This window comes from Urocitellus parryii, chromosome 11 (genome assembly GCF_045843805.1).
Source record: "Urocitellus parryii isolate mUroPar1 chromosome 11, mUroPar1.hap1, whole genome shotgun sequence".
NCBI classification, from domain to species: Eukaryota; Metazoa; Chordata; class Mammalia; order Rodentia; family Sciuridae; genus Urocitellus; species Urocitellus parryii.
Genome location: NC_135541.1, coordinates 15634988 through 15662914, shown reverse-complemented (window position 1 = coordinate 15662914; position 27927 = coordinate 15634988). Strand labels below are relative to the sequence as shown.

At 50.4% G+C, this 27927-nt stretch overlaps 1 protein-coding gene across 1 annotated transcript; it reads right to left on the bottom strand.

The window, feature by feature from the left end:
• Nucleotides 1–540: 540 nt before the first annotated feature.
• Nucleotides 541–26845, bottom strand: Zdhhc18 (zDHHC palmitoyltransferase 18). The gene is made up of 8 exons (XM_026391720.2): nucleotides 26445–26845; nucleotides 21220–21380; nucleotides 8134–8283; nucleotides 6315–6452; nucleotides 6166–6214; nucleotides 5532–5634; nucleotides 3287–3399; nucleotides 541–2414 (listed from the first exon to the last, which is right to left on the bottom strand). The coding sequence occupies exons 1-8, from the start codon at nucleotides 26759–26761 to the stop codon at nucleotides 2297–2299; spliced, it is 1149 nt and encodes a 382-aa protein (XP_026247505.1). The 5' UTR covers nucleotides 26762–26845; the 3' UTR covers nucleotides 541–2296.
• Nucleotides 26846–27927: the final 1082 nt, after the last annotated feature.

The following is a 27927-nucleotide window of genomic DNA, read 5'->3' as shown; positions in this document are numbered from 1 at the left end:
GGATGGGCTCCATGGGGTTGGCGAGGCATGCGGTGACGATGAAATGGTGTGTGAGGGGAGCGGGCAGTGCTGGCCGCCAGGCGAGATACAGTCTTACCAGCTAACCCTCTGCAAAGAGGCCTGTTAGCCCCCTCAGGCTGTGCAGGAGATGGCAAAATCCTGACAGGTGTCCTCCTGGGGGAGATACCAGAGAGGTGGGCCAGTGTTATGAGTTGTCTGGCTGGGCCCTACCACCCAGGCGGGAGGCTCTGCTCACAAACTGGAATCTCCAACATTTCCTTAGCCAAGCAGTCAAGAGGGCTCCAAGCCTCTGAGGCAGGGGAAGGGGAGGGGGTGAAGAGGGGACAAGGTGGCTTAGTCACAGCCTCCTCCTTTACTCTGCCTCCCACAGACAGAGCTCCATGAGGGGAACTTCAGCCAGACCATTCAGTCGGATCTTTCTGTCTCCCCAGGAAAGACAAGTTTGTCTGAAAGAACCCAAGGCTGCCAGCTGGGGCCTCAGCAAAGGAAAAGCAAACAAAAACCAAACCAAAGCAAATCAACTCTTAAAAACAAAAGTTTTATTACAAGCAGAATCAAAGAATACTGGCTTAAATAAAAGGCAGGTGGGAGCCCCCTCTTCCAACCAGTCTCCTCCCCACCCCCCAGGGCCACTGCATGAGGGCCCAGGGTCCTGAGGCTGGGCGGAGCTGGTTCTCCCAGAAGGGCCCTCTGCTGTGGCCACTTCCCAGCTCTGTGACCCACCGGTCTCTGGAGCAAGGAAGGACAAGATCTAATGACTTCCTATGTCACTTTTCAAGGGCTTTGGCCCACTTGAAGGGCCAAAAAGGAGTCTGGGGGTAATTCTCTATTATTATAAGAAACTACAGCTTCCGGCAAAGGAGGGACATCCTCTGAGCTTCTGTCCCAGATTTAGGTCAACCTTCCCTCGCCTTTTTGGCCCATCCTGCTCCTTCCTTCCTATTCTCTGGACCGAAGCCCCCCCAGTTGGCAGAAATACCTTGTCCTCTAGTCCCTGGCACTGGGTTCCATACTCAGAGCTCTGGGGAGGAGGTGTGGCTTGTGGGATGAATGGCAGCCGCTCCCCAAAGCCATCACCCCACCCACCACGCCCGGCCACAGCCTGTCTGGGCAGATCTTAGCTGGAAGCCTAACCTGGAGGCTGGGTGGCAAGGGAAGTGGTGGCAGAGTCCCCAGCTCCTGCCTTTAAAGAGGATGGGGTCTGAGCCCCAATGGGAGGCCAGGGGGCTCTTGTGACCAACGCACATGTTCCCTGCCCCACGGCTTAAGCTGCTCCTGAATCAAGGGGGACAGGGAAAAGGGGCAGCCCAGCGGATGTGGGAACCAGCCACACGCATACAAGGGCACACATGAACACACGCGCATACACACACATTCACAGACAGAAGGTCTCTTGTAACAAACTTATTAAAATGAACTAGGCTTCTGATAACCCTTCACCTTGCACTACACATCATTTAAAAAAGGCTATGTAGAAAAGAGGTCTATAAAATTGTGCAAAATACCCAGCAATAATAAACCCGTTTCAAGTATCCCCAGCCCTGACTTGCGAGAGGCATAGTGGGGTAGCCTGGGATCCTTTAGAGAGCCTCCACAGGCAGGGGAAGGGCCAGGACCCCTTTCCTATGCGCTGCTCAGGACTCTACAGGAGCTAAGGTTCTGGCTGCCTGGCTGGCTTCCCCCTACCCCCGTGGAACCCATCCTATTGGTCAACTCCAAACAAACAAAAAAACAAAAAGACCAAAAACCCAATAGTAGAAAGAACAATGATCATCATAAAGAGAATGCAGGAGCCCCCACACCAAAGCAGCCCACTGGCACATCATCTCTGTGGCCTGAGGTCCAGAGCTGGCTGCTCAACAGTCCTGTCTCACCAGAGGCCCCAGCTCAGCAAGGCCCAGGCAGTGCCCCACCTGGGAGGCTTCACACTCAGCTCACACCTTCACTCACACAGGGCTCGCCCTGGCACACAGAGACTTGGCATGGTCCCCTTGATGGCCTCCAGAGGCTCTGGCTCCCCTGTCATTCCTGCTACTGATCGGCTGAGAGACCTAGGGCCCATGGCTCTGGGAACCTGGGTTTGGGGAGTAGAGGGTACAGCCATGGAACAGTTCAGGAAAAGCCACGCAGAGTGGAAAATAAATATGAAAAGACACCAGTCTTTGGCAGCTCTGCTTCCCTTGGATGGAATGGGGAGGGTCCCAGCAGGTGTGGAGGGCAGCAGGCGAATACGGAGGGGTGGACAGGCCAGCAGGTGGCAAGTACTGAGCCGTGTTCAAGGGTGGCCTCCTACCATGCTGGCATCTGGCTTGGCTCCACAGGTTGGCTCATCGCTTCTGATGGGCGAGGGCAACACGGTATCAGACTGCACAAATCCCCTCCGGTCAATCAGGCTTCCAAAACACAAGGGCACAGTGATACATGAGGACCGTGTCCAATGCCAAAGCTCCAGGCCAGGAGCTAGATGGCAGGGTCCGACTCTTGGCCAGGGAAAGACTGGTCCTAGCAAGGCTGAGGAAAGGGAGGCTGCTCTCCATCCGGGGCTAAGACACTCTCTCTGAAAGGCCTCTCTCTGTCTCTGGACACCTATCTTCTGGCCACAAGATTTATTCACTGTTAATTCAAACTGACCCACCTGTCTGATTGGCTAACAAGAAGCCAGGCTGCAGGTTAAGGGAAAAGTGAAAAGTAAGCATTTGGAAATAGTGAAATTCCTACTGTCCCTTCCCCACCAGGCAGGACAGGTCACAGGAACACTGGGTGGGACCAGGGGTTGCAGGGACAGGAGAGGGCACAGGACCACAAGGGGAGGTCTAGTCCTAGCAGTGTCTTTGGCAATTTAACTCCTGTTCTGGAGCTCTGGTGCCCCCTGGTGTCATGATGGACAGGAAACTTCCTGGCAGGGCTGAGCCACCAGGGTTCCCTTCTGCCAGGAGAGGGTAGACACCCCACCCAGCACCAGCTGGAATGGCAGGGTTGCTCAAGTATGGACACAACAGTCCCTGTGATGATCCCTGAGGGGGTAGGATTATATGTAATACCTAATAGTCCTTAATATTTTGTACTTAATTTTTTCCTACATTGAGCTCATGTAACTAAAAATGACAAACTTGCACAGAATCTCTTTACATGACAAATCCAGAATGCACTCTGCATGGGGCAGTGGGCAGAGGTCTGTAGTGTAGGGAGAGGTCTGCTGAGGTCCAGGACCTCTGTGAGGATGTGCCACCCTCCATGGGACCTCTCTCTGCACCCTGTGGCTTACCTGGGAGGTAGGGGGCCACAAAGCACAGCACAGCAGTTGGTGATAATACTTTTATGGCTGTAGGGGTTGACAGAGGCCTCACCGCCCCTCTTGCTGGACCACGAGCCTTTGATCTGCAAGCATGAAGGAAGCCTGGGTCAGCTCTACCTTCCTTTTTTAAACATGGTGCTGGAGTTTGAACTCAAGGCCTTGTGCATGTTAAGTACACACTTTACCCTAAATTCCTCCCCTTACCTTTTTTCTTTTTCCCTCCTCAGTACTGGATTGGAGCTGGGGCCTCATGCCGTGCTAGACAAGTGCCTTACCACTGAGCTAAACCTCTCAAGCTATCTTTTTTTTTTTTCAAAAATTTTTTTTTTTTTAGTTTTAGATGGACACAATATCTTTATTTATTTTTTGTGGTGCTGAGGATTGAAAATAGTACTTCACAAGTGCAAGGCAGGCAACCTACCACTGAGCTACACTGCCAGCCCCCCCAACCCCCAGCTATCTATTTTGGGTCCATTTGTCTTTCTTTCCTATTTTTTTTTTTTTTTAATACTGGAGGTTGAACCCAGGGGTGCTTTACTGCCGAACTACATTCCCAGTCCTTTTTATTTTTTGAGATAGGCTCTCACTGAGTTGCTGAGGCTCTTGCTAAGTTGATGAGGCTAGGCTCAAATTTGTGACCTTCCTGCCTCAGCATCCCAAGTAGCTGAGATTACAGGTGTGCATTCCTGGCTTTGTTTCATTCTTCTAGAGGCTGGGGAAAGTTTACCAACTCTGAAGGTAGTTCTGACTGAACTATTAGAGGGAACAGGTCTTTAACCCAGGTCATTCAATGATAATGTGGGAGACCATCAGATGTCAGGGTGCCCAGCAGAGATCAGAGGCCTTAACCAGGACAGAAAACAATAGAATCTCCAGAGAAAAGTTTGTGGGTCAATCCCTGCTCTGGGTAGCCACCCAAGAGGAAGGACAGTATTTAATGCACAGGGCTCAGGCTGACCTGGCTGTGAACCCTGGCCCTGCCACTCACTAGCTACACAACCCTGGATAGATCATTCTCAGTCTGTCACCATTTGAAAAATAGGGACAATAATACTAATTCTCAGGGCTGGGGATGTGGCTCAAGCGGTAGCGCGCTCGCCTGGCATGCGTGCGGCCCGGGTTCGATCCTCAGCACCACATACAAACAAAGATGTTATGTCCGCCGAGAACTGAAAAATAAACATTAAAAAAATTCTCTCTCTCTCTCTCTCTCTTTAAAAAAAAAAAAAAAAAAAACTAATTCTCAGATAATACTACTAATTCTCAGACTAGTGAATCATTAGACAAAATCTGGCTGATCTCTAGTTCTGTGAAGTCAGCTATTAAAGGCACTGGGAAAGACCCACCTAGGTAAAACCCAGACATTTCTAGTCTCATTGTGCCATAGCTAGCCCTTTTGCTTAAGCTCTGGAACTACCCTACAGAACCAGCACCCAGGAAACCACTCTGGGACATGGTGGCTGATGTCACTTCTGCTCTTGCCAATTACCGAGCACAGGACACCCTGTCATGCATGTTAAATTTTGTTTCCCCAAGTGAGATGCCGAGGTCTTGGAATGTATTTTCTTTGGATAATGGTCTCTGATCAGTACCAGATGGTGAACCAGGGAACATATGCTCAGGTTTGCTTTTTATTGTTTGGAGTGTGGGGAGGAGAGATCAGGACTGGCCCTAGGTAGGGAGGGACAGTAGAGCCCCACGGTCCTGTCCTTCTGCAGCTCTCAGAAAGAATGCCTCAGGGAGCCACAGTCACAGAGCTGCTGCCTACAGGTGCAGCGCGGCAGAGCACAGCTAGCACAGATGTGGCTTCTGGGCACCAACTCTGGCTCTGTGCCTTCCCAGCTTGTGACCCTGAGGCACATCTCTCAGCCATCCAATGGATAAAAAGCATCCCTGTGCTTGTGCCTGGGCTAGGCAGAGGGACCCAAAGAGATGATGGGAACTTCAGGAACTCTGTAAGTGGCCACACACTGGCCAGTCATGAGTACCCCGGCATGAGTGCTGCCTCCACAGAGCTCTGAGAACAACTTGGGGACCTCAGTAGGCTGCACTGAGAGGCCAAAGCATGCTGGGATCTCAGGAGCCTGCATCGAGTGTTCGGGGGCCAGGGAACATGTCTGGCTGCCCTCTACCTCCACCCTCTCCCCCAGCAGTCTGCCAGCAGGGCTGCCCTTGGCCACCCCAGCTCCCCCAGCCCAGCTTTAGCCTTACTCACATCTTCATTAGTTGTCAGGTTGGAGGCGACGAGGTAAGTGTGAAACCCTGAGAGGCCCAGAATGGACCAGATGGAGAAGAAGCAGATCACCAACTCCAGCACAGTGGGACAGTCAAGGACATCATGCATGGGATGGAGGAGGGTAGGAGCCTCTCTGGGCCTGGGAGCTTACCACAATTCTCCTTTCTCAACATCCTTCTCTGGAGTTATTTCCCAGATAGGTGACAAGTTTTGGAACCTTCCTGTGGCCCAGTCACCATTTCTCAGCGGGATCACCTCCTGGGTTCCCAGGAGGAGTAGGGAGTTCCCCACCAGAACAAGACCAGATTGGGGTGATGGACAGCAGGGGGAACCGAGGCTCCCAGATATGGAGCCTCAGACATAACCCAGTCCAGGGAGCTCAGGGTGCTTTCTTCCAGGCCCCTGAAGACAGTGGACAGGGCCTCCTGGGAGTTCTCAGCCAGCTCAGCCCCAGGATGCCCTATTTAGGATGAGCCCAAGCCTGGTGTGAACAGAGGCAGCTGGTGCATGGGATTCTAGAGGCCAGATACAGGCTTTACTGTCCCCTCTGGGGACTTGCCCCAGTGCTGGGACTTATTTCCCACCTGGGTGTCCCCTATCTGACAAAGGATATCTTGCTGGTGTCTCCTTCAGAGTGGAGAGGAAGTTGCTTCTCTGAGACCCTGGGGAGAAAGAAACAAAAGATACAGCTCAGAGGGGTGGTGTCCTCACTGAGCTTGCTGCTCAGACCTGCTGCTCCCCTGTCCCTTCCCTACAACTTACGCAGTGTCAGGTGAGTGACCACGCAGGCGAAGATGAAGGCCGTCAGGAAGGAGAGGGAGAGAATAAACGCATAGAAGAAGCGGTAGTTCCGTCTCCCCACACAGTTGCCCACCCAGGGGCAATGATGGTCAAACCGTTCTAGAAAAGGGCCGAGGGGACGGGTTAGTATGAATCTGGCCTTGACCAGCATAGGAGTCGAGAGTTCTCACCCTGGGCCAGGGCTCTCAACCCCTGCCCTCTCCGCACCAGCAGGCTCCTGGCCTCGGACATGCCTAGCTTTGGGCCTGCCTCGCACTGGTTCCCACTGCTGGACACGTTCTTCCCTCTCTTCTTGGTGAGCAGTGATGTCTCCTTCATGCCTCAGCTGCAAAGCCACTTCTTTAAAAAGTCCCCTCAGACCCCAGATGGTGGAGGTCCCCTGTGGTCTGCTCTGTTGCTCCTCTTGACTGCACTGGGCCCGTGTGTGTTCAGATACTTGCTCATGGTCACTGGACTGGCCAACTGTCCCTGCTTGATCATGAGCCCCCCGAGAGGGACTGTGGTGGCCTCCTCATACAGTGGCTGAATCCCCAGGGTCCACCATTGTCCCTGGGACAATGACCCACAAAAAGTACGTGCTGCCTGACCTGCTACCCCAGCCATATGCCAACAGCCAATGATCCTGTCCCCTGCTCTAGGACTAGAGGTTCAGGGAGGGGCCGGGCCGCTATGTAACTCATGGAGAGCAGGCATCTGGGCCAGGGCTGAGCTCACACCAGTGCTATGTCCCTGGGGGTGGGCCACACCCAGACTGGTGAGGAAAGTCCCTGTGGGAATTTGGGTCACAAGCCCGTTGCAGGCTTCAGGCCAAGACTACTGCCCTTACGGGAGGCGGGTGGGGCAGATTTTCAGGGGCGAATGACACCCACTGAGTCACCCCTTCTGCTACCTGCCGTCATGGGTGTTCCTCATTGCTCTCCCACGTGGGACATGCTGAGCTGGCACAATGAGCTCACTGCCCTGAGAACTGTGCACTGTCACCATGGCTCAGCTCACCTGGGTCCTCACGAAGTGTCTCCCTTATGGCACCCTCCCTTATGGACCTAGTGAGGTCCCATCAGAGCTGCATGCCTCTGGAGAGCAGGGCCAGAAGGCAAAGCAAGCACTAAAGTGTGGGTCAGGAGTCCAGTTTCCAGTCCCAGATCAATCCTCACCACTTCATTGGCCTGATTCTGTTTTTTTTTTTTTTTCCCCCCGTGGGTTGGGGGGGGGGCGGGTGTGGTACCAGGGATTGAACTCAGGGCACTGGACCACTGAGTCACATCCCCAGCCCTATTTTGTATTTTATTTAGAGACAGAGTCTGAGTTGCTTAACACCTCCTTGTTGCTGAGGCTGCCTTGATCCTTCTGCCTCAGCTTCCCGAGCAGCTGGGATTATAGGCATGTGCCACTGCATCCAGCTACCAGCTTGATTCTTGACCCTCCCCAACCCTGGAAACCAGTACTTCTGGCCACTGGGTGGTAAACCATTCTCTTTCTGGTCTGAACATATCTAGAATATTACTGCTCCAGGCTGAGAAGCTTGACTACTGAAGACCAGCTGAAGCCAGGAGAAGTGTTCAAGGTCTCTCTATCTGCTCCACACTTCAGAGCTGGGGGTTAAGGGACCTACCGATCCTAAAGCCATTGGTCACACCCAGAGCAAACCTGAGCAAACCAGACTTCCTGCCCAGCCCTGGGTATTTAAGACACTACCCACCTTGCTCTACATAAGACCTCCTGTCCCATGACTCAGCCTGTCTCAGGCACCCCTGCATCCTCCCTGAGGCCTCCCACTCACCCACACAGTTGTCGCAGACGCTGCAGTGCGAGGTCCGGGGTGGCCGAAACATCTTGCAGGTGAAGCAATACTTCAGCTTCACCATCTGCCCATTGATCATCACCTCCCGAGTCCGAGGGGGCGGCCGGTATGTGGAACTGCCTGTGTTGTCTGAGGGCAAGAAGAGAGAGAGGTAGGGGATACCCAGGCAGCCCAGGGCAGGACCCTGCCGCCCGCTTGCAACAGGAGAAGCCTCAGGGAAACTGTTTCCCAGGAACAAATGAAGGTGTATCTGTCCCTGGCCTAAGGCAGGGACAAATATGAAGAGCTGCTACTAGGTCCCGAGGTTTCCCACGCACCAGGCACTCTGCTGACACCTAACACAGCTGCTCACACACCTGCTGGCCTTGCTCATCTCTGAGAAGGGCCACCAGAGATGCAGTCCCCAGGAAGGTTTAGTGAGATAAGTTCAGGTATATCTTATCAAGTCTAGATCTATGTTCCAGTTAACAGGAAGTTCAGGAGATAAAGGCCCTGAGATCAATCCCGAGCACCAAGAAAAAAAAAAGGCAATTTCACTTATGAAAAGAGGGGAAGTGATTCAACATTAAGAAAAGACAAAAGTAAATGTGACATATGATCTTTGAATGAATCTTGTTTTGAGAAACAAACAAACAAAACCCTCCATGGCAACAAAAGATATTTGGAGAGCATGCAAGCAAATCTGACTGGATTAAAAATTAGGAAATTATTAGCTGGGCACAGTGGTGGGCACCTGTAGCCCCAGCAACACGAAGATGTATGCTGAAATACTTATGAGTAAAATGTCTATGATATACTAGGAAATGGTTTAATAAGAATATATGTATATGACATAAATAAGACACTATTAAGAATTACTTCACGGGCTGGGGATGTGGCTCAAGCGGTAGCGCGCTCGCCTGGCATGCGTGTGGCCCGGGTTCGATCCTCAGCACCACATACCAACAAAGATGTTGTGTCCGCCGAGAACTAAAAAATAAATATTAAAAATTCTCTCTCTCTCTCTCTCTCTCTCTCTCCTCTCTCACTCTCTCTTTAAAAAAAAAAAAAAGAATTACTTCACTAAATCTAGACGGTTAATAGGATTTTCTTTCTTTTTTTGGTTCTGGAGATTGAACCCAGGGGTATTTCACCATAGACACACATCTCAGCCCATTTTATTTTTTAGAGACAGGGTCTCACTAAGGTGCTGAGGCTAGCTTTGAACTTGTGATCCTCCTGCCTCGACCTTTGGAGTCACTGGGATTACAAGTGTGTGCCACCATGCCTGGCTCCAAGACCTCTTTATTTTTTAAATATTTTTATTCTTGGGGGGCACCAGGGGTTGAACTCCAGGGCAATCAGCCACTTAGCCACATCCCCAGCCCTATTTTGTGTTTTATTTAGAGACAGGGTCTCACTGAGTTACTTGGTGCGTTGCTTTTGCTGAGGCTGGCTCTGAACTCTTGATCCTCCTGCTTCAGCCTCTGGGATTAGATGTGTGCCACCATGCCCGGCTTTTTTGGGGGAATGGTGCTAGGGACTGGTTCCAGGATGCTTTACTACTGAGATGTATCTCCAGTACCTTTGTTTTTATTTTCATTTTGAGACAGAGTCTAGATGAGTTGCTGAGGCTGGCCTCAAACTTATGATCCTCCTACCTGAGTCTTCTGAATAGCTGAGATCACAGTTGTGCAATAAGATGCCTGGCAAAAGCACTTTAAAGAATTTTTATTCAGGGGTGGGGATGTGGCTCAAGCGGTAATGTGCTCGCCTGGCATGTGCGGGGCTCTGGGTTCGATCCTCAGCACCACATAAAAATAAAATAAAGATGTTGTGTCCATCAAAAACTAAAAAATAAATTTAAAAAAGACTTTTTATTTACTGAAGATATCATTAAAAGAATGAAAAGGTAAATTCAGAGTAGGAAAAATATTTATGATATATTTATCTCATGAAGGACTTTTTCCAGGATTTATAAAGAATCCCTATAAGTCAGTAAGAAAAGTCAGACAACTGAATACAAATGTGGAAAAACACATAAGCAGGCATTTCCTAAACAAGGTTATCCAAATGGCCAATAAACACAGGAAAAGGTACTTACTATATTCATTAATCAGCAGGGAAATGCAGTTTTCAAACCATAACATGTTCCTATTACACATGTGCCAGAATGGCTAAGTTGAAAAAAATTAAAAAATAAAAAATACCAAGTATTGGTAAAAAAGCAAAGCAACTAGAAACCCATGACTACTTTGGCATATACACACCAGCAATTCTGCTCCATCTACCTGAAGGAAACGTACATGAGGTGGCAGGGGCCCACGGATGTATACAAGGATGCTCAGAGCAACAATTGGCATCAAAGGCAAACTCTGCAACTACCCAAGTGCCCTGATCCAGTGATCCAGGAGGCTGAGGCAGGAGGAATGAAAGTTGGAAGCCAGCCTCAGCAACTTGGTGAAGCCCTAAGTAATTTAGTGAGACTCTTTCTAAAAATAAAATAAAATAAAAAGGGCTGGAGATGTAAAGTATGCCTAGGTTCAAATCACAACAACAACAACAACAAAACAAACAAACAAACAAACAAACCAGACACCTCAAAATGCAAAATGTTCAAAACAGGCAAAAGTAATCAGGATTACTGATTAGAATCAATATGTAGTTACCCTTGGAGGGGGACAGTAGTCAGAAGGGGGCACAAAGGGGGCTCCTGAGGTGGTAGTCATACACAGCATGTTGATCTCCTTTTTTTTTTTTTTTATAATTTTTCCATCATAGTTTTAGAAATTCTTAAACTGCTATTTTATTTATTTTTATTTTTTTTAAAGAGAGAGAGAGAGAGAGAGAGAGAGAGAGAGAGAGAGAGAGAGAATTAATTAATTTATTTATTTTTCGGCAGACACATCATCTTTATTTGCATGTGGTGCTGAGGATTGAACCCGGGCCGCACGCATACCAGGCGAGCGCGCTGCCCCTTGAGCCACATCCCCAGCCCACAGCATGTTGATCTTGACACTGATCTTATGTGTGTTCAGCCTGTGAACATGCACCCAAAAGAGCACATATAATCTGCAGACTTTTGGTAAACTCATTCTACTTCCATAAAAAAATAAGAAAAAGAAAAAAGAACAAGAAAAGTTGAAGTAACTGATTGGAGGTCCCATAGCTGGTGTATTAGTACAGTGGAATCTAAACCCAGTTCTGCCATGTGCAAAGTCCAAGGTTCTACCCATGGAGCCTCTTGGTACCCCAGGCCACATAGGAACAAAGTCCCCAGAGCACTGGCTCCTTCCCAGATAGAAGCCTAAGAGTCACATGGGGTAGCCAGAGATCCCCAGCTCCAACTATGCTGCCAGCCACCACTGCTGTTATATGATGTCCTCAGCTTGGCCACTTGACTCCCCTGATTATTTACTGAGTGCCTACATGTGTGCCCAGCACCATTCTAAGTGCTTGGCATGTATTGGTGAACCACACAGACTCCAGTCTCACGTCGCCAGCTACCACTTTCATGAGGTTGTTTCATAATCACCGTTTTTTTTTTTTTTTTTTTTTGGTACAAAGGACTGAACCCACAGATATTTTCCACTGAGCCACATCCCCAGTCATTTAAAAAAATTTTTTTTAGTTGTAAATAGACACAATACCTTTATTTATTTATTTTTGTGGTGCTGGGGACTGAACCCAGGACCTTGTACATGTGAGGCAGGCACTCTACCAACTGAGCTACAGCCCCAGCTCCCAGTTCTTTCTAGTCTTTTTGAATCAAGGTCTCACTTAGGGCCTCGCTAAGCACTGAGGCTGGCCTTGAACTCATGATCCACCTGCCTCAGCCTCATGAGTCACTAGGATTAGAGGTTTATGTGTCACTCCTCCTGGCTAGTTACCATCACCTTGATCACAGCATGTTAAAATAGAACCAAGCATCCATGCACCTCCTTAAAACTAGCATCATGAGCCAGGCGTGGTGGTGCACACCCATAGTCCAAGTTACTTGAGAGGCTGAGTGGGAAGATCACGTGAGTCCACAAGTTTGAGTCCGGCTTGGGTAACAAAGCAAGCCCCTCTCTCAAAAAACAAAAAGCACCTGGCAGCATGGTGAAGGGCGGGGGGGTTAGAGGTCAGTGAACACCCTCAGAAACTGGTTTTGTCATTGACTGGTTGTATGAGGCTGAGTCAGGCGAACACCTCTGTGCCTCCACTTTCTCATCGGTGAAATGGGAATCAAAGGTAGAATGGTATCTGAATCCTGGCTCCACTTATTAATACCCGGATTTCTTCTGATGCTGATGTGAGGAAATCATCTAGCCCCTCTGTGCCTAACTGCTGAAAGAAGGATAATAGTAGTACCCACCTCACAGGTTGTCATAAGGATTAAATGAATTAATATAAGGTGTGGGCTACTACTGTTAGTTCACAGAACAACTGAGAGGAAGAAGGGGAGAGGCAGGGGAAAGAAACGCTTCGCTGAGGGCTCTGTGCTGAGCACTTTGCAGACATACTTCCTTCCCTCCTAATAACATCCCCTCAAGGTAAGAGCATGCTTGTCATCTCCAGGTTACAACTGACATTTGTTCAGTGAGGTTGAGTGGCTTGCCCAAGGCCACACAGCTAGTCCACAGCAGAGCCCGGATGTGAACCAGTTTCAAAGCTTGGGTTTGTGGTCTTTCAGGAAATATTAAAACTCTGTTTTATTTTTATTATTTTTTTAACCCAGGGGCACTCTATCACTGAGCTGCATCCACAGTTCTTTTTATTTTGAGACCAGGTCTCACTAAGTTGCTGCGACTGGCCTGGAGCCCACCACCCTCTTGCCTCTACTTCCCAAGTCTCTGGGATGACGGTATGTACCATTGTGCTTGGTGATTCTAACCTCTTCAGTTTAGAGTTGAGAAAACAGAGGCCCAGAGAGGTTAGGGGATTTGCCCACGACCACACAGAGGCAGAAGCAGAAAGCCCATTCTGGAGTCTCTTTGCAGACATCTTCTTTCTTGTCCCTACCTGGCCAGTCCCCAGGTCTGGACATCATCTTCCCTCCTAATCCTTCACCCTCTCTTCCCAGCACAAGTGCAAGCCCAGAATCACCACCCAGATGCCCTGGATGAATCTTTACTTTGGATTTCGTTCTTTTTTCTTTTTGGATTTTGGAATATTTGCAAATACATAATGAGATATTTTAGAGATGAGACCTAAGTCTTTACATGAAATTCATTTGTTTCATATATCCCTTACATACACAGTTAGAAAGTAAGTCAATACAATATTTTTTAGTGTGCCTGTATTTTGACTGCAAACTGTCTCATGAGATCAAGTGTGGAATTTTCCACATGTGGTTTCATGTCAGCCTCAAAAAGTTTTAGATTTGGGGTTTTCAGATTAGGGATGCCCAGCCTATAAATATTAGGCATAATTTATTTTGAGACAGGGTCCCACTAAGTTGCCCAGGCTGGTCTTGAACTTGCATTCTTCCTGCCTTGGCTCCCCCAGTAGCTGGGATTACAGGAGTGTGACACTGGGCCGGCTTAGCCATTACTCTTATTGTTGTTCTATGAAATTCTACATTCCACACACAGGGTCATGAAGAAACCTTCAGAACACAACTCGTCTGTGAGTGGAGGACAGCCACAGGCCCTCTTCAGCACTGAGAGAAGCTACTAGAATCCTCAGTGGATCCCAATGGTCCTTCCAGGACAGAGGGGAGCCTGTACTCTCCCACAAGGCAGGGATGGAGCGCTGACCAACATGTTCTGGCCTCCAGCAACAAGGACTCTTCCCAACTCTGAGAAAGAGGAAGTGAAGCTGTGCACACACCACTTCCTCAGACCTTCAAGAGACAGGGAGGCAGAGAGAGGTGCCATGTCAGAGCGAGGGTACCAGCCAGGTGCTGAATAGAGGTCACTGGCGGCTTGGCAGGGGCAGCTGTCCTGGCTTATTCTCAGGCCAAACAGTGCTGACCACTCACTGGCCCAGACTCAGCCTCAGAACCCTCCTCCAGGTGCTCCTCCCAGGGGCTGTGGCCAATGACAGCTAACTGCAGCAAGTCCCTCGGCTATTCCTGACCGAAAGGCTGAGCTTCTTAAGTTTCTTTCTTCCTTTTTAATTATGCCAATTCTATTCTTTACAAACCATTAGACTGTTTCTTTTGTAGTGTTATTGTTTTTTTCCCCAGTAGGATTGTAGGGTTTTTTTTCTGTCTGTGGGTTTGTGTGTGTGCGTCTATGTGAGTATATGGTGCTGGGGACTGGCATGCTAGACAAGCGCTCTACCTGAGCCACACCCCATCCCAAGTCTTGAGCTTCAATGTAAAGCCATGATTTCAAGGTGTACTGACATTCCCTGTTTCACTGGACCACAGAGAATGCCCTAGGCTAGGCAAGGGGACATGTGCCCACATTTTGCTGATGGGAGGAGAGTTCACTCCAGCAGAACAAGACAGGGCTGAACTGAGAATCCTTGCTTCCTGGGGCAGTCTCTGTTCATTCTTTAAAAATGTGAGTGCCCACTTTGGGCACAATACTGCTTTAGGCCTGGGTGTGGCAGGTAAGGAGAAAGTACATATAGATAAGTCAGAGATATCTGTTTGTTCACCCTGTGCCTGACTGGCACATGCAGGTATTCAAATAATATTTGTTGAAGGAGGAGGGACTGATCAGAAGAGATGCTTTCCTGCACTAAGGAAATCTAAGACCTGCTCCAGGGCTCCTTCTGCTATGTCAGGCTCTTCTCCCACCTCTCACCTCCAAAAAAGGTGCTCTCATGCAAGCAAGGCTCTCCTGCCCCTTCTAGAAGGGTATCTAAAGTCTCTGAGGATGTGATCACAAGGGGAGGGACTTATCCTTTCCCAGCGAATGGCTATGATGAGATGCAAATATACTTCCTCAGAACTTCCTCCTGACCAAGGGACATGCTGGGCGTCATGAATGGCTGAGGTTGTTGTTATATTAAAGGCCAGTGCTAGTGTGGAAACCCCCCAGGGCTGGCTGGCTCTGGACTGCTGGGGATGGAACCCAGGGCCTCAGGCATGCTGGGTAAGCTGTCTGCCACCCAGCTCCACCCCCAGCCCCTGAGAAGGCTTAAGTGAAGGGAGGCCCTGACTGCTTTACTGCCCCCCTGTCACCACCTATGGAGGTAACTGTGGTCTCCCAGCTCCCAGGGCCAGCTCAAGGTCAGCCACAGTGCCCAGGTTTCTAGGGGTAGGTCACTGTAATCCCTACATGACCACTGGGTTCATTCCCAGAGGTTTATGGAGCCTCTATCACCTACCAAGCCTAGTGCTAGGCCTGGGGATACAGGAAGAGCTCAGCCTGAGGGCAGTCAGGTAGAGGAATTGTGTAGGAGCACTGAGTCAATGCCACCATGCAGTGACTCTGGACCAGCTACATGTCATTTTTTTATAATACCTTTATCTATGTATTTTTAGGTGGTGCTGGGGATCAAACCCAGTACCTCACACGCGCCAGGCAAGCGCTCCACCACTGAGCCCCAGCCCCAGCCCTGACGTGTCATTTTTTTCCCTCATTTTGAAACCTGGTATGACCACTTGTTGGTCTAAGACTTTGAGGAAGCTGCTTAGCACCTTGAACCTCACCTTCCTCAAGTCTAAAATGGGCAATAATAAACCTCGCAAGACACACAGATAAGATAAGATAACATCAAGGACTAACCCATAATCAGTCAATTACTGATGCAACTGTCTATACTCAATGCCTTGAGAATTCAGCAGAGAGTAGTGGAGTGAAGACGGGAGGCAGCATACAAATCAAAAGTGGCAATTGTGCTGGACCAGAGAGTATGAGACCACAGGCCTGTCAGGGCTAGAAGGCATAACAGCAGAGGGGACAGCAGAAGGGACAGCAAGAGCACAGGCAAAGGCCCTGAGCACGCAGCCGAGCTTCGGGTCCTAGGGAGTGGGAGGAAATGAGGGCAGGCAGGGCTGCAGCTGGCTTCCTTCTGCTGGCTCCACCCCTGTCAGCGAACATTCCGGAAGATGGAAGATGACTTGTTTCCTGCCGGGACACAGCACCAGTGAATCATGTCATGAGAAATGATTCCCTTCACTACTCTCCATCAAGGGAAAGCCACAATTCTTAATACCTGGAACTGTGAACCTCCCGCACTGCAAAGGGACTGCGGTCCAGGGGCAGCTGTAACCGCCAGGAAACCTGTAGCATTGCTGCCTCTGCTTGCGTGACTGATCTACAGAGAGGAAGTTGAGTCTGGTTTTCCACTTAACAGGGTGACAGACATTTTACTTTCAAAATATACAATCCCCTGCTGCCTGAGGACAGGACTATATTCTAAGAATGTGTCATTGATCACTAGGTGTGATTTCCTCACTGTGTGAACACCAGCGTGTACTTACACAAAAAGAGGACTATGATGCCACTAGGTGATAGGATCTTATGGGACTACAGTCCTTTATGGAGTAGGTCATTGGCCAAAATGACAGAATGCAGTGACTATATTTAAAGGAAAATACCAGGGAAATGAAGGTACATATGGATATGGGAAGGGCAAGAGACATGAACTTCATGACAGATGGAAACAGCACCGAGGGCTCCGGGAATCACCCAAGTTCCCAGTCTAGGAGGACCAGGGACAAATTTGGGTCTCGGAGAAACAACTGCAACTGAAGACCAGGATTGGGGGCCTGGCCAGCAGAGCCTGAGTCAAGACAGGAGGAAGGTGAGGTGGGACTGCCCCAGGAAGCGGCCTTCAGGACCCGGTGGAGAAAAGGACCCGATGGTCTGTGAGCTGGCACATAGGAGCACACAGGAAAGACTGCATCTGTCCCATGAGTGCACCTGGGTCTAGCTGGGTCTAGGTATGCATCTGTCCCTCAAACGCAGATGTCTTGTTATTTCTCATCAGATCAGAAGCTTCTCAGGAGTATTATTCCCACACTCTACCTCTTCCAACTGCCCAGAGCCTGCAGGCTGATCCAGCTACACAGGCACCAGGTGACAAGTCCCAATCTCAGATTAGGGTGACCAGCTGCCCTGGTTTGCCTGGGATGATTTAGACCTCTGGTGCTAGGAAACAGCAGTCCTAGGCAAACTGGAAGGAGCTGGTCACCCTGCTGGACAGGCACCTTGGACATCTACAGAACTGAAGCTCCTGGCCTCTGGGGCAGAATTAAGAACCTTATACTAACTGGGCATGGTAGCACACACCTGTAATTCCAGTGGCTCAGGAGGCTAGGCAGAGGATTCCCAAATTCAAAGCAAACCTCAGCAACTTAGTGAGGCCCTCAGCAACTTAGTGAGGCCCTCAGCAACTTAGTGAGGCCCTCAGCAACTTAGTGAGGCCCTGTCCCCTGTCTCAAAATTAAAAAAAAAAGGCTGGGGGCATGGCTCAATGGTTAAACACCCCTGGGAAAACACCTTGTATTATTGCAAGGCACAGTGGTGCACACCTGTAATCCAGCAATTTGGGAGACTGAGGCAGGAAGTTGGAGACCAGCCAGCCTCAGTTGAGGCCCTTAGTAAGGCCCTAAGCAACTTAGCGAGATCCCATCTTGAAATAAAATGTAAAAAGGGCTGGCAATGTAGCTCAGTCATGGAGTGCCCTTGAGTTCAAGTCCCAGTACTGCAAAAAAAAAAAAAAAAAAAAGTAAATAAAAATGGGCTGGAGGGGCTAGGGTTGTGGCTCAGTGGTACAGCACTTGCCTAGCATGTGTGAGGCCCTGGGCTTGATTCTCAGCACCACATATAAATAAATAAAATAAAGTTCATTGACAACTGAAAAAAAAATTTTTAAATGGTGGGGGGAGCTGAAGAGTAGCTCAGGGGTAAAGGGCCCCCAAATTCAATCTCCAGTTTGGGAGAGGGTAAAAAGAGGAGAAGTTTGCACTGTCTGCATGAGCCTAGGACCAGGAATCAGTGCGTGTTTCTATGACCACCACCTCAGAGTAGACCCTCACCCTCTCAGAAAAGTCCCACAGACTTAGTCCTTACCAAGAAAACATTTCCACTTTGATCAGAAGCCTCCTGGCCACACCCCAAAATCTGGCTTCAGTTGTAGCTTAAGGATTCAAAGGTCCCAAAGATGTCGCTTTCAGACTTGGCAACTGATCTCAAAAGAAAGCTCAGGCCCTGGGAGGCTGATTCCACTGTCCCCTACACTGTTCCCTTCCTGCTGTGGTGTTCCGTGTGCTCCAGTCAACTCGGCCTGCTCAGCAGCCCCAGGCCTGTCCCTCCTTCCCACTCGTGTCCTCTCTCTATTCCATCTCCTGGCCCCACCCTTCCGACTTCCTGTGCTTGAATCCCACCCAAACTTCATGGCTTGACTCAACTGTCACCTCTCCGGGAAGTCTCTCCAAGTCTTTCAGGTGGAAGACACTTCAGTCCCTGCAATCCTCTCCCAAAGCCTGGCCTGGCCTGGCCTGTGGTGGACAGGCCTTCCACGGTGTGCTGACCTAGACCAGAAACCACTCAGACTCCTCGCCCCTCTGCGGTAAGGAGGCAGCACAGGAACTCACACACAAAGGCACGAACCCACAGTGCCTCCATGGGACATGCTAACCGTCTCTTGACAGCCCCACGGGCAGCAAGGAGCATCTTCACGTAGGTTCATTCTTAGCGGTTCATCCATCCTGTCAGCCACCATCACTGACCCTTCCATATGACAAGGTGAACAAGATACTTGTGTATCTCACAGCCCAGAGGACAGGGCAACTCCATAATGACAACCTAGCAGCACAGGGGTGAAAAGAAAGGAGAATGCACACGGGAAGGTCATAGATGCCCTGGCTCAGGTAGGTCCCAGAGTGCAGACAGGAGGACAGAGGGACTGTGTCCCCACGGCCATGTCAGAAGACAAAGCAAAGGGTTTGGGGGTGAGGACACACTCCATCTCTGTTCCTTCACCCCACGCCTTGTGACCACCGGCTCAGTGTCTGCGAGGCCTACAGGGTCGCCTTTATCATCGGATGTTGTGAAGAACTGTGGGGATAATGGAGGGAAGGCACGGAGCAAATGGTCACACTCTCCCAAACATGGGGATTACTGTTGTCATTATCACCCAAGTAGCTCACAGGAGGTCAGAGGATTCCAGGCTGCCAGACCTCAGAGTCTGGTTGAGCAGGACCATAATCCTGCCTTATGATTAGCCCTGACCTGCAGGGGAGGAGAAACCAGGTGCTAGGCGTCCTTGGCTGCCAGGTGCACCAGCCCAGGTCGGACCCAGTGATACTAAAGAGGCTGTACCTGGGAGGCCATGTGGCCAGTGGCTGGGGGTTCAAAGGGAAGGAAGCTCAGGCAGCGGCCCTGGGTGCGGCTGTGAACAGGCTTGGCGAAGGAATGAGACAGAACCCACAAAACTGGAGAGAGCACCCTCTCCCCGCTGGTCCCTCCCAAGCTGCTCCAGAGAATTAGTGAAATTACTTCCAGTGGTGGGCACAGCAGGGCTCTGACATTTACAGGCCACTAGATCTCTTCAGGGCCAGCTGGGCATTTAAAAGCCTGTCAGGGGAAGGAACCAGCCATCAACCGGAAACCCCCGAGGTGTGCAAACACCCACGTCACTTCTCGACAGGAAGGAGCTAGGGTGGAGCAAGCTAAGATTAAGGCCCTGTCCCCAGAGCCTAGCGGTCCAGGGGAACTTGCACAGCAGGCTAAGAGGAGTCAAGGGCCACACAAGGCACCTGCTGTCCCTCACGTCCACCCAGTTTGTTCACCATCCTGGGATTCTCCCTTTACTGTTTGAAGACCCTCGTATTCCTACCACATCATATGGGGCCCATCGCTTAGAGGGCTCCCAACCACCAGATCTAAACCAGCCCAAGCCCATGTCTACTGTGTCCCTCTACTGTCCCTTCACCAGGCTCTCATCTCTACAGGCCCATGCCTCTGCTCAGATATCACCTCCTTCACAGGACCTCCCCTGACCACACTGCTTAAAACCCTATGCCCTTCCCCAGCTCTCATCCTCTCTCCCTCCTCTTTCTGTCTGAATCCTAGACATTTAATTATTTGTTTACTGTCTCTCTCCTCCCCTGGAATATCATCTCCATGAGGACAAGGATTAATGTCAGTTAGTTTTGTTCACTGCTACTCTATCACCAGCATCTAGAAAAGTGCCTGGCACATAGCAGTTGCTCAATAAATGTTTGATGAATAAATAAATTTATTTATGAATGTTTAAGAGGAGGGCTATAGGGCTGGGGATGTGGCTCAAGAGGTAGGGCACTCGCCTGGCATGCATGCGGCCCGGGTTCGATCCTCAACACCACATACAAACAAAGATGTTGTATCCGCTGAGAACTAAAAAATAAATATTAAAATTCTCTCTCTTTAAAAAAAAAAAAAAAAAAGAGGAGGGCTGTAGCCAGACTGCCTGGAGTCTCAGTGCAACTCCTTCATTTACTGTGTGATCCTGGACTATTTACTTAATGTATCTGTGCCTCAATTTAATCAATCAGTAAAAAGAGAATAACAATAGTACATTTCATAGGATTAATGGGTTCAATAAGATCATGCCCATGAAAAGGTTAAAATAGTGCCTGACCCTGAGTTAGCACTCAGTGCCATGCTGACTGCCAATACAGTCTTTTCTTCACTAGTTCTTTTGTTATTGTTTGTTTATTTGTTTTTGGTACTGGGAGTTGAACCCAGGGGAAATTAACTACTGAGCCATGTCCCTAGCCCTTTTTATTTTTTATTTTTGAGATGGCATTTTGCTAAGGGCCTTGCTAAATTGCTGAGGCTGACCTTGAATGTGATCCTCCTGCTTCAGCCTCTCAAGTCACTGGCATTACAGATGTGTACTACCACACCCAGCTTACCTAGTATTTCTTTCTTCTCTCTTTTTTTTTTGGTCTGGAACTAGGGATGGAATGCAGGGCCTCATACATGCCAGGCGAGTGCTCTGCCACTGAGCCACATCCCCAGCCCTGGCTAGCATTTCTTGCTTGTTTATCATCTGGCTCCCACCACTCCAGCGTCCACTCCGGCCTGCCTTGCTCACTACTGTAACCCAGTTCCTAGCAAAGTGTTAGAAGATAAAAATTGGGCCTCCTCCCAAGTCCAGGAACTTGGAGCTGGGAAAGACACAGCTTCAGCTGGGAGTATAAATGAGCCTCACCAATCTGTTTCTCCAGGGCAGCTGCTTCACAGACAGTGGCCCGGGGCAGGATCCCAGGGTCGGTGAAACTTGTTTGCAGCAGGCAGCTCATGACAAAGAAGAAGAGGATGGCAGCGATGATGGGGATGGCCAGGGTCAGTTTGCGAGCCAGGTAGGGGCAGCTAGAAAGAGAGATGGAGAGAGAGATCAGCAGATACCCCAAGGACTCGCTGGGGCACTAGGTATCACATTTTTGAATAAAGCTGAGGCTGAGGCACAGCTTCTGGGTGAGTGCAGCCACTCCCATATAAGTGCCCATAATAAGCATCACTTATCTAGCCTTGTACTTCCCCGATGACCTCATGGCAAAGTGATCAACAGATCCCAGTGCCATCCCCCCCACCCCCACTGAGATAGGGTCTCACTGCATTGCCCAGGCTGGCCTTGAACTCCTTGCTAGGCTCAAGTGATGCCCCCATTGTAGCTGCTGAGTCTACAGTTGTGCCACTGTACCAAGCTCATATCCCAGCACTCTTAACCCCAGTGCTTAGCTGCAGCCTCAGGATCCTCTGAAACACAGGGCTCCAGGCAGTACTAAGAATTAAGTGAACTATCGTGATAAACCACCCATGGCCATGTTTGTTTATTCATTCACCTCGTCACTCACTCCGAAAATATTCTTCTTTGAGCCAGGCAACACTTTTAATAAACAGCAGGAATAATGGCCATAAATATGACAAGAGTCCCTAGCCCATGAGGCCCCCTGAAGGAGAGACACTGAAGCTAAAACCAGAATGAGTAGAGGGTTGGGGGCAACAGCACAGTCGGTCATGGCCACGGTCACCTAAGGCATGATGACTCCATAGGAATGTGCCAGGACCCCTAACCCTAGGTGGCTCAGAGAACAGCCAAAAGAAAGCTCAGGCTCTGTGAGGCTGCTGGATGAACATGTGTCCTCCTCTACCAGGCAGGTGGGCAGCCTATCACAGGCCGCCATCCCTCTCACAGACCCATCTTCCATCCCTTTTTTTTTTTTTTTTTTGGTAGTATTGGGATTAAACCCAGGAGTGCTTTATTACTGAGCCACATTTCTGTCCTTTTTATTTTTTAGTTTGAAACAGGGTCTCGCTAAGTTGCTGAGGCTGACCTGTGATCCTCCTGCCTCAGCCTCCTGAGTTGCTGGGATTATACCATGTCGTTACATTTTGAATATAATCCAAATTCCCTACCACAGCTTCATAGGCCAAGCATGGTCCAGACTCTACTGAATTCAGGAAGGTTCCTACTGAAGGTTTCTCCAGCCTCATTCCATGAAATTCTCCTTGCCCCCATGAATCCTGTTACAATTGCTTCAGGATAGCCCCTAAAACAAACCTGGCTCTTTCCTACGTCAGAGCCTTTGTATTTGCTGTTCCTTTTTCTGGAATGCTCTTCCTTCCTCAGAAGGACCATCCATGACAAATTCTGTATAAAGCAGCCCTTCCCAATACTCTTATTTCTTGCATAAAATTAAAAATATTAATTGTCTGCTGATGTGTTGACTGCCTGTTCCCTGCTGGGACACAAGCCCCTATGAGGAGACAGACTGTGATCCCCTGTTCACCTAACCCTAGCACCCTGCCAGCACCTGGTACCAAGAAGGTGCTCAGTATATATCTTCCAAAAATGAATGAATAGTGTTCCCCTCTGGCAAGTGGTCAGAAATAGCTGTCTTCTTCGAAGGCATTTTATGCACCATTTACAGCCCTAATTCATAAATTATTATTAATAATATCTAATAATAAAGTAATAATAATAAAGTACTAAGAATTACTATGTGCCATAAATCTTTACAGTAGAGCTAGGTACAGTGGCACATGCCTGTAATCCCAATGACCCAGGAGGCTGAGGCAGGGGGATCATAAGTTCAAGGCCAGTCTCAGAAATTTAGCAAGATGTTGTCTTAAAATAAAAAAATAAAGAGTTGGGGATGTAGTTCAGAGTACCCTTAAGGTTCAATCCCTAGTACCAAACAAACAAACATCTTTACAGAGACCCTCTGAAATTATGCTTCTTAATTTATAGATGAAGAAACTAAAGCTCAGAGAACTTAGGTAACTTGTCTGAGGTGAGGGGGGACTCAAGCCAGATCTGACTTTGAGGTCCATACTATATTAATCACTGTCATATGCTGCTTTCCCTCCTAGAGACAGAGTGGACTAATGGAGTGGGAAGCAGCTATTTGGAAATGACTGGAGGCTAGAGGCCCGAGAACAGCCAAGAGGCCTGGAGCCAGCACAGAGGCAGGGAGCAAACCTGTGGGCATCTACACACTGCTTCTGAAGCCTCCAGCATCAGGTGCTGTGGCTTCCACAGAGGCCTTTCCCCTGAGGAGCAGAGACTGCCAAGGACAAGAATTCCTAGGGGCCCACGCTCTACTCCACAAATCTCAGTGCTCCCAGATCTGATTCTCAAAAAGAACCAGCCGGGCGCTCAGGGTCACCCACATGGCAACTCGTCCAGTTCATGCACAACCAGACTTCTCTGGAGAACAGAGAAGACTTGAACTCTGAGACTTGTAGAACCTTCAAGAAACACTAAGTCCTAGTCTCTTGATTTTCCAGAGGGGAACTCCTGGGCCCACAGTTAGATTTAAGTTCACTTAGCCAGCCAAAGTCTCTGGGCTCCCAAAAAAATGATTTGCTCATTCATTCTTTCAACCAGTAGTTGCTGTATTTAGTATCTGCAATATTCAGGCACTGGTTCTATGGACTAAGGAGACAACAGTGAGAACAATACCCTGCTCTCATGTACAAAGGAGGCAAGAAACTACCAAACAAGTATGCATGCAGCATGGATGTCAGGGAAGGGTGTGGAAAGGGAAGAGTGAGGCACGAGGCTACCTGAAGGAAGAATACTCCTAGCGGTGCGAAGGCCCCGAGGTAGGAGTGTGCAAGCAGGCCAACCTGCCTGGATGGGAATGCACACCAGGGCAATGGGGCAGAAGCAGACAGAAGGGAAGCAGGGACCAGAGCTCTGGCTCCTACCCAGAGAACCAGGAGGACTGAGATCTGACTTGGAATCAAAGGGACACTCCTGCTGCAGTGGGGGTGGGGGTGGGAAGTAGGCAGAAGCCAGGAGGCCTGCGCAACAATCCACCAAACCAAACAAGGAAGCAAAACCATTCACTGCAGAAAAGGCCCCAGATGGCCACCTGTATCTTTTCCCAGAGCAATGGGGGTGTCTGAGCATCTCCATGCTCCCTGCCTCACTAAAGGCACTTCCGCCACTCCAGCTTCTTACTGAGATTTCACTCTGGTCCAGACCCAGGTGAGCTCAGGGACCTCACCAAACCCTGCTGCCAAATCTACCACTTCAAGTGAGGACAAGGACAAGCAGAGACAAAAGCCAAGATGATTCACAAGTGTTCTCTGAGCCTGGGAGTCCTTGCTTTCTCCCTAGCAGGGGACAAATAAGTTACCAGCAAAGCTACTCACTCAGCCAGCAACCGTCCTGCTTCTGAACTGACTGAATCTCACACTGTAGGTCACAGGGCCAACAGCTGCAAGCATTGCTTCCTCCTGCCTGGGCAAGAGACTGAGCACAGCCTGGGGCTCCTGGAGGAGACACTTTCATAGCATCCACAGGTCTGGTCTGGAAAACCAGGTCCCATATTCAGCCCAGGGGCTACCCTGTGGGCTGGGAATCCAGAGCTTCTATTTCTAAATCATCCCTGAACTTTTTTTCCACAAAGACAAAGAAAGAGCAGAGTGTTAGTGGATGAAAAGAAGAAGCCGATTTATAGGAAGTCTTCCCCTTGCTTCAAGGAGCAATCTGAGGTTGCAGTTACATGATCTAGCAACTGGAAAGGGACCTGGGAGCTGGTGACTTTGTGACAGCCTCTCTATGGCCACATGCCCTTGTGAAGTGTTTTTGTGGTGAAGACAACAAGTACTGACAGCAGCCAACATCAGGTTAGTGTTACTGGGCTAAAAGCCCACAGGCCAATCTCATGATCACCTGGGGAATGGGTACTATTAAAGACCCTATTTTACAGATGAGGAAGCAGGAGGTCTGAAAATTGAAGTTACTGCCCTGAGGTCACAAATTAGTGTGAGGTGAAGCTGTTGGCCCCAGAGACAGAGTTCTCAACCACACCACAAGAGGACCACAAGAGATGAGAGCCAGGAGGGGAAGGTGGGGCTCATGGGGTGGGTGTGGATGCCTGGGATTCTGTGCAAGGAATTATGTGGCAGGTGGCTCCAGCTAGAGAGGTGGGGTGGAAACTTCTGATCACCAATGTGGTCCTGGTAAGGTTATAAGTACCCACTCCTTCATCCACAAAACAGATATCCTGTGTGGGACAATCCAGGGTCACTGGGGAGACAAAGGAGTAAAAAACCCATGGGGCAAAAAGGACCTGTCATACCAAAGCGCTCTGGATCCTTTCTTTAAGAAATAACAAGGCACATAGCTGTTCCTGATGTGGAACAGGCCAGAGGAATGCTCCAGAATGTTAAGAAGGGGAAAAAAGCCATGAGGTCAAGAATGGGGGCAGGGACCTGGAAGACATCTGGGGGAATCAGGGGACTAAGGGAAGGACAGGAAGCTCTGAGGAAGCTAAGGGAAGAAGGAAGAGGCAGCCAGAGGGGCCCCAAGATGTTTGTGGGAGGATGCCTTGGGATCCACAGTGAGCATGACAGGGAAAGCAAAAAATGGGAGGGGTCTGAAAGGAGACCCTGAGATGACCTGGAGGGAGCAAGAAGATGCTAGGAAATTCAGGATGGTATGTACACAGCCAAAGGACATAGAAATTTAGAAGTTGTCTGGAAGGCTCAGAAAGAAAAGATGCCTTGAGGGGTCAGAAAGAGTGTGGGATGTGCAAAAGATGGTCCAGGGATGAGAGAGCAGGAGGGCTCTACCTAAGGAACTGAGGAGGCCTGGGGGGCTGGTTCTGGGAGACTGGAGGCAGGGTGAAGGGACACTGGAGGGTGGTGTTCCTTCAGAGGCCCGCAAAGGCAGGGAACCAAAGCAGCGGCCGAGGACAGAGTGGCTGGCAAGGGTGGAGGGGTCCAGGGAGGGCAAACAGGAGATGAGTCGGGAGCCAGGGGAGGCCTCAGGACAGACCAGAGAGGAGCAGGCAGCTGCGGGCAGCCTCAGGGCTGAGAGGGCGAGTGCCCGGAGGAGCCGTGCAGGTGGGTGCCCAGGCAAGGGGAGCAAGGGGCGCGCAGCCAGCGATGGGGGCGCGGCGAGCGCCGCGAACTCACTCGAAGACGAAGAAGAGGACCGTGGTGCTGAGGATGAGCAGCAGCGTGAGCGCAAAGACGCCGCCGTGACCCGCCAGCATGAGGCGGCCGCCGCAGTAGAAGCGGTTGCGGCCCGGGAACACCTCCCACTTGCGCCGCGGGCGGCGGCCCAAGCTCCCGCTGCCGCTGCCGCTGCCGCTGCCGCTCCAGCGCGGCGCGGCGGGCGCGGGCCCGGGTCCCGGGGCGGGGGGCGCGGCGGGGCCGGGGCGGCGCGCCCCGGGGGAGGCGGGCGGCGGGGCAGCCCCGGGGCTGATCTGCTGGTACTCGCAGTCCTTCATGCGGCCGGCCGCGGGCCTCGGCTCCGTGCCCCGCGGGCCGGCCGGACCGCTCCGGGACCGGGACGAGAAGCGGAGGTGGCGGCGGCGGCGCGCGCGCGCGCGCGCGCGCGGCGCTCGCTCGCTCGCTGGCTGGCTCGCTGGGGGCGGCCCCGCCGCGGCCCCGCCCCCGGCCCGCCGCCCCCGCCGCCGCTGCCGCCGCGGCCTCCCGCCGCAGCGCCCCCTCCGCCGGGTCCCGGCCCACAGCAGGACCCCAGCGAGTCCCTGCGCCCCCTGCGCCCCCCCGCCCCGCAGTTCTACACCAGGAGCCATCAGCAGATGCGCTCTCAAGGGCGCTTTCTCTTTTGTAAGCAAACCGTTTGTTAGGAGCCCACTGTGTGCCAGACACTGTGCCAAGAGCCGAGATTCAGGTGGTGGCCCAATTTATAATTCCCGGGCCAGGCTTCGCACATCCCTGAGGACTGACTGGAAGGCATTCTGGAGGCAGGCATCTTTGGGAATCGTGGACACATCCAAAGTTCAAATGCCCAAAGGGCCCACCTTCTGGTCTCCCTCACCCAGCTGTCCTGGGCCCAGACCAGAGGCTCCTAGGTATAACCTAGGTATATGCAGGGGTCATGCCTGAGGGCCTCCGTGTTTTTTTCAGGAATTCTGGATATATTCGTGTTCTATTGCTACGGAACAAATTACCACAAACTTTAAAAACACACCTATTTCTCATGGATCCCAGGTCAGGAACCCAAAAACAGTTGAGCTAAATCCTTTGCTTGGAGTCTCACAGGGTTCCAATCCAGGTGGACCCACCCCAGCAGGGTGGGCTGGCTCTAATCCGAGCTACTCAGGACGCTGAGGCAGGATTACAAGTACCAGGCCAGGCTCGACAATTTAGCGAGTTGCTGTGTCAAAAAATAAGAAGGTTGGGGATGTAGCTCATGGTAAAGTGTTTACCTATCTTGTGTGAGGCCCTGGGCTCAATCCCCAGTACCACAAAAGAATAAAAAATAAATAAAAAATAAAAGTCATCCAGGCGGCTGTCTCATCTAGAAACTCAAATGGGGAAGAACCTACTTACAAGTCCTTTCAGGTTGTTGGCAGAATTTACTTTTTGTCGCTGTGTAACTGAGGGCCTGGGCTTTTTGCTGGCTGTCAGCAGGAGGCTTCTTCCCTCC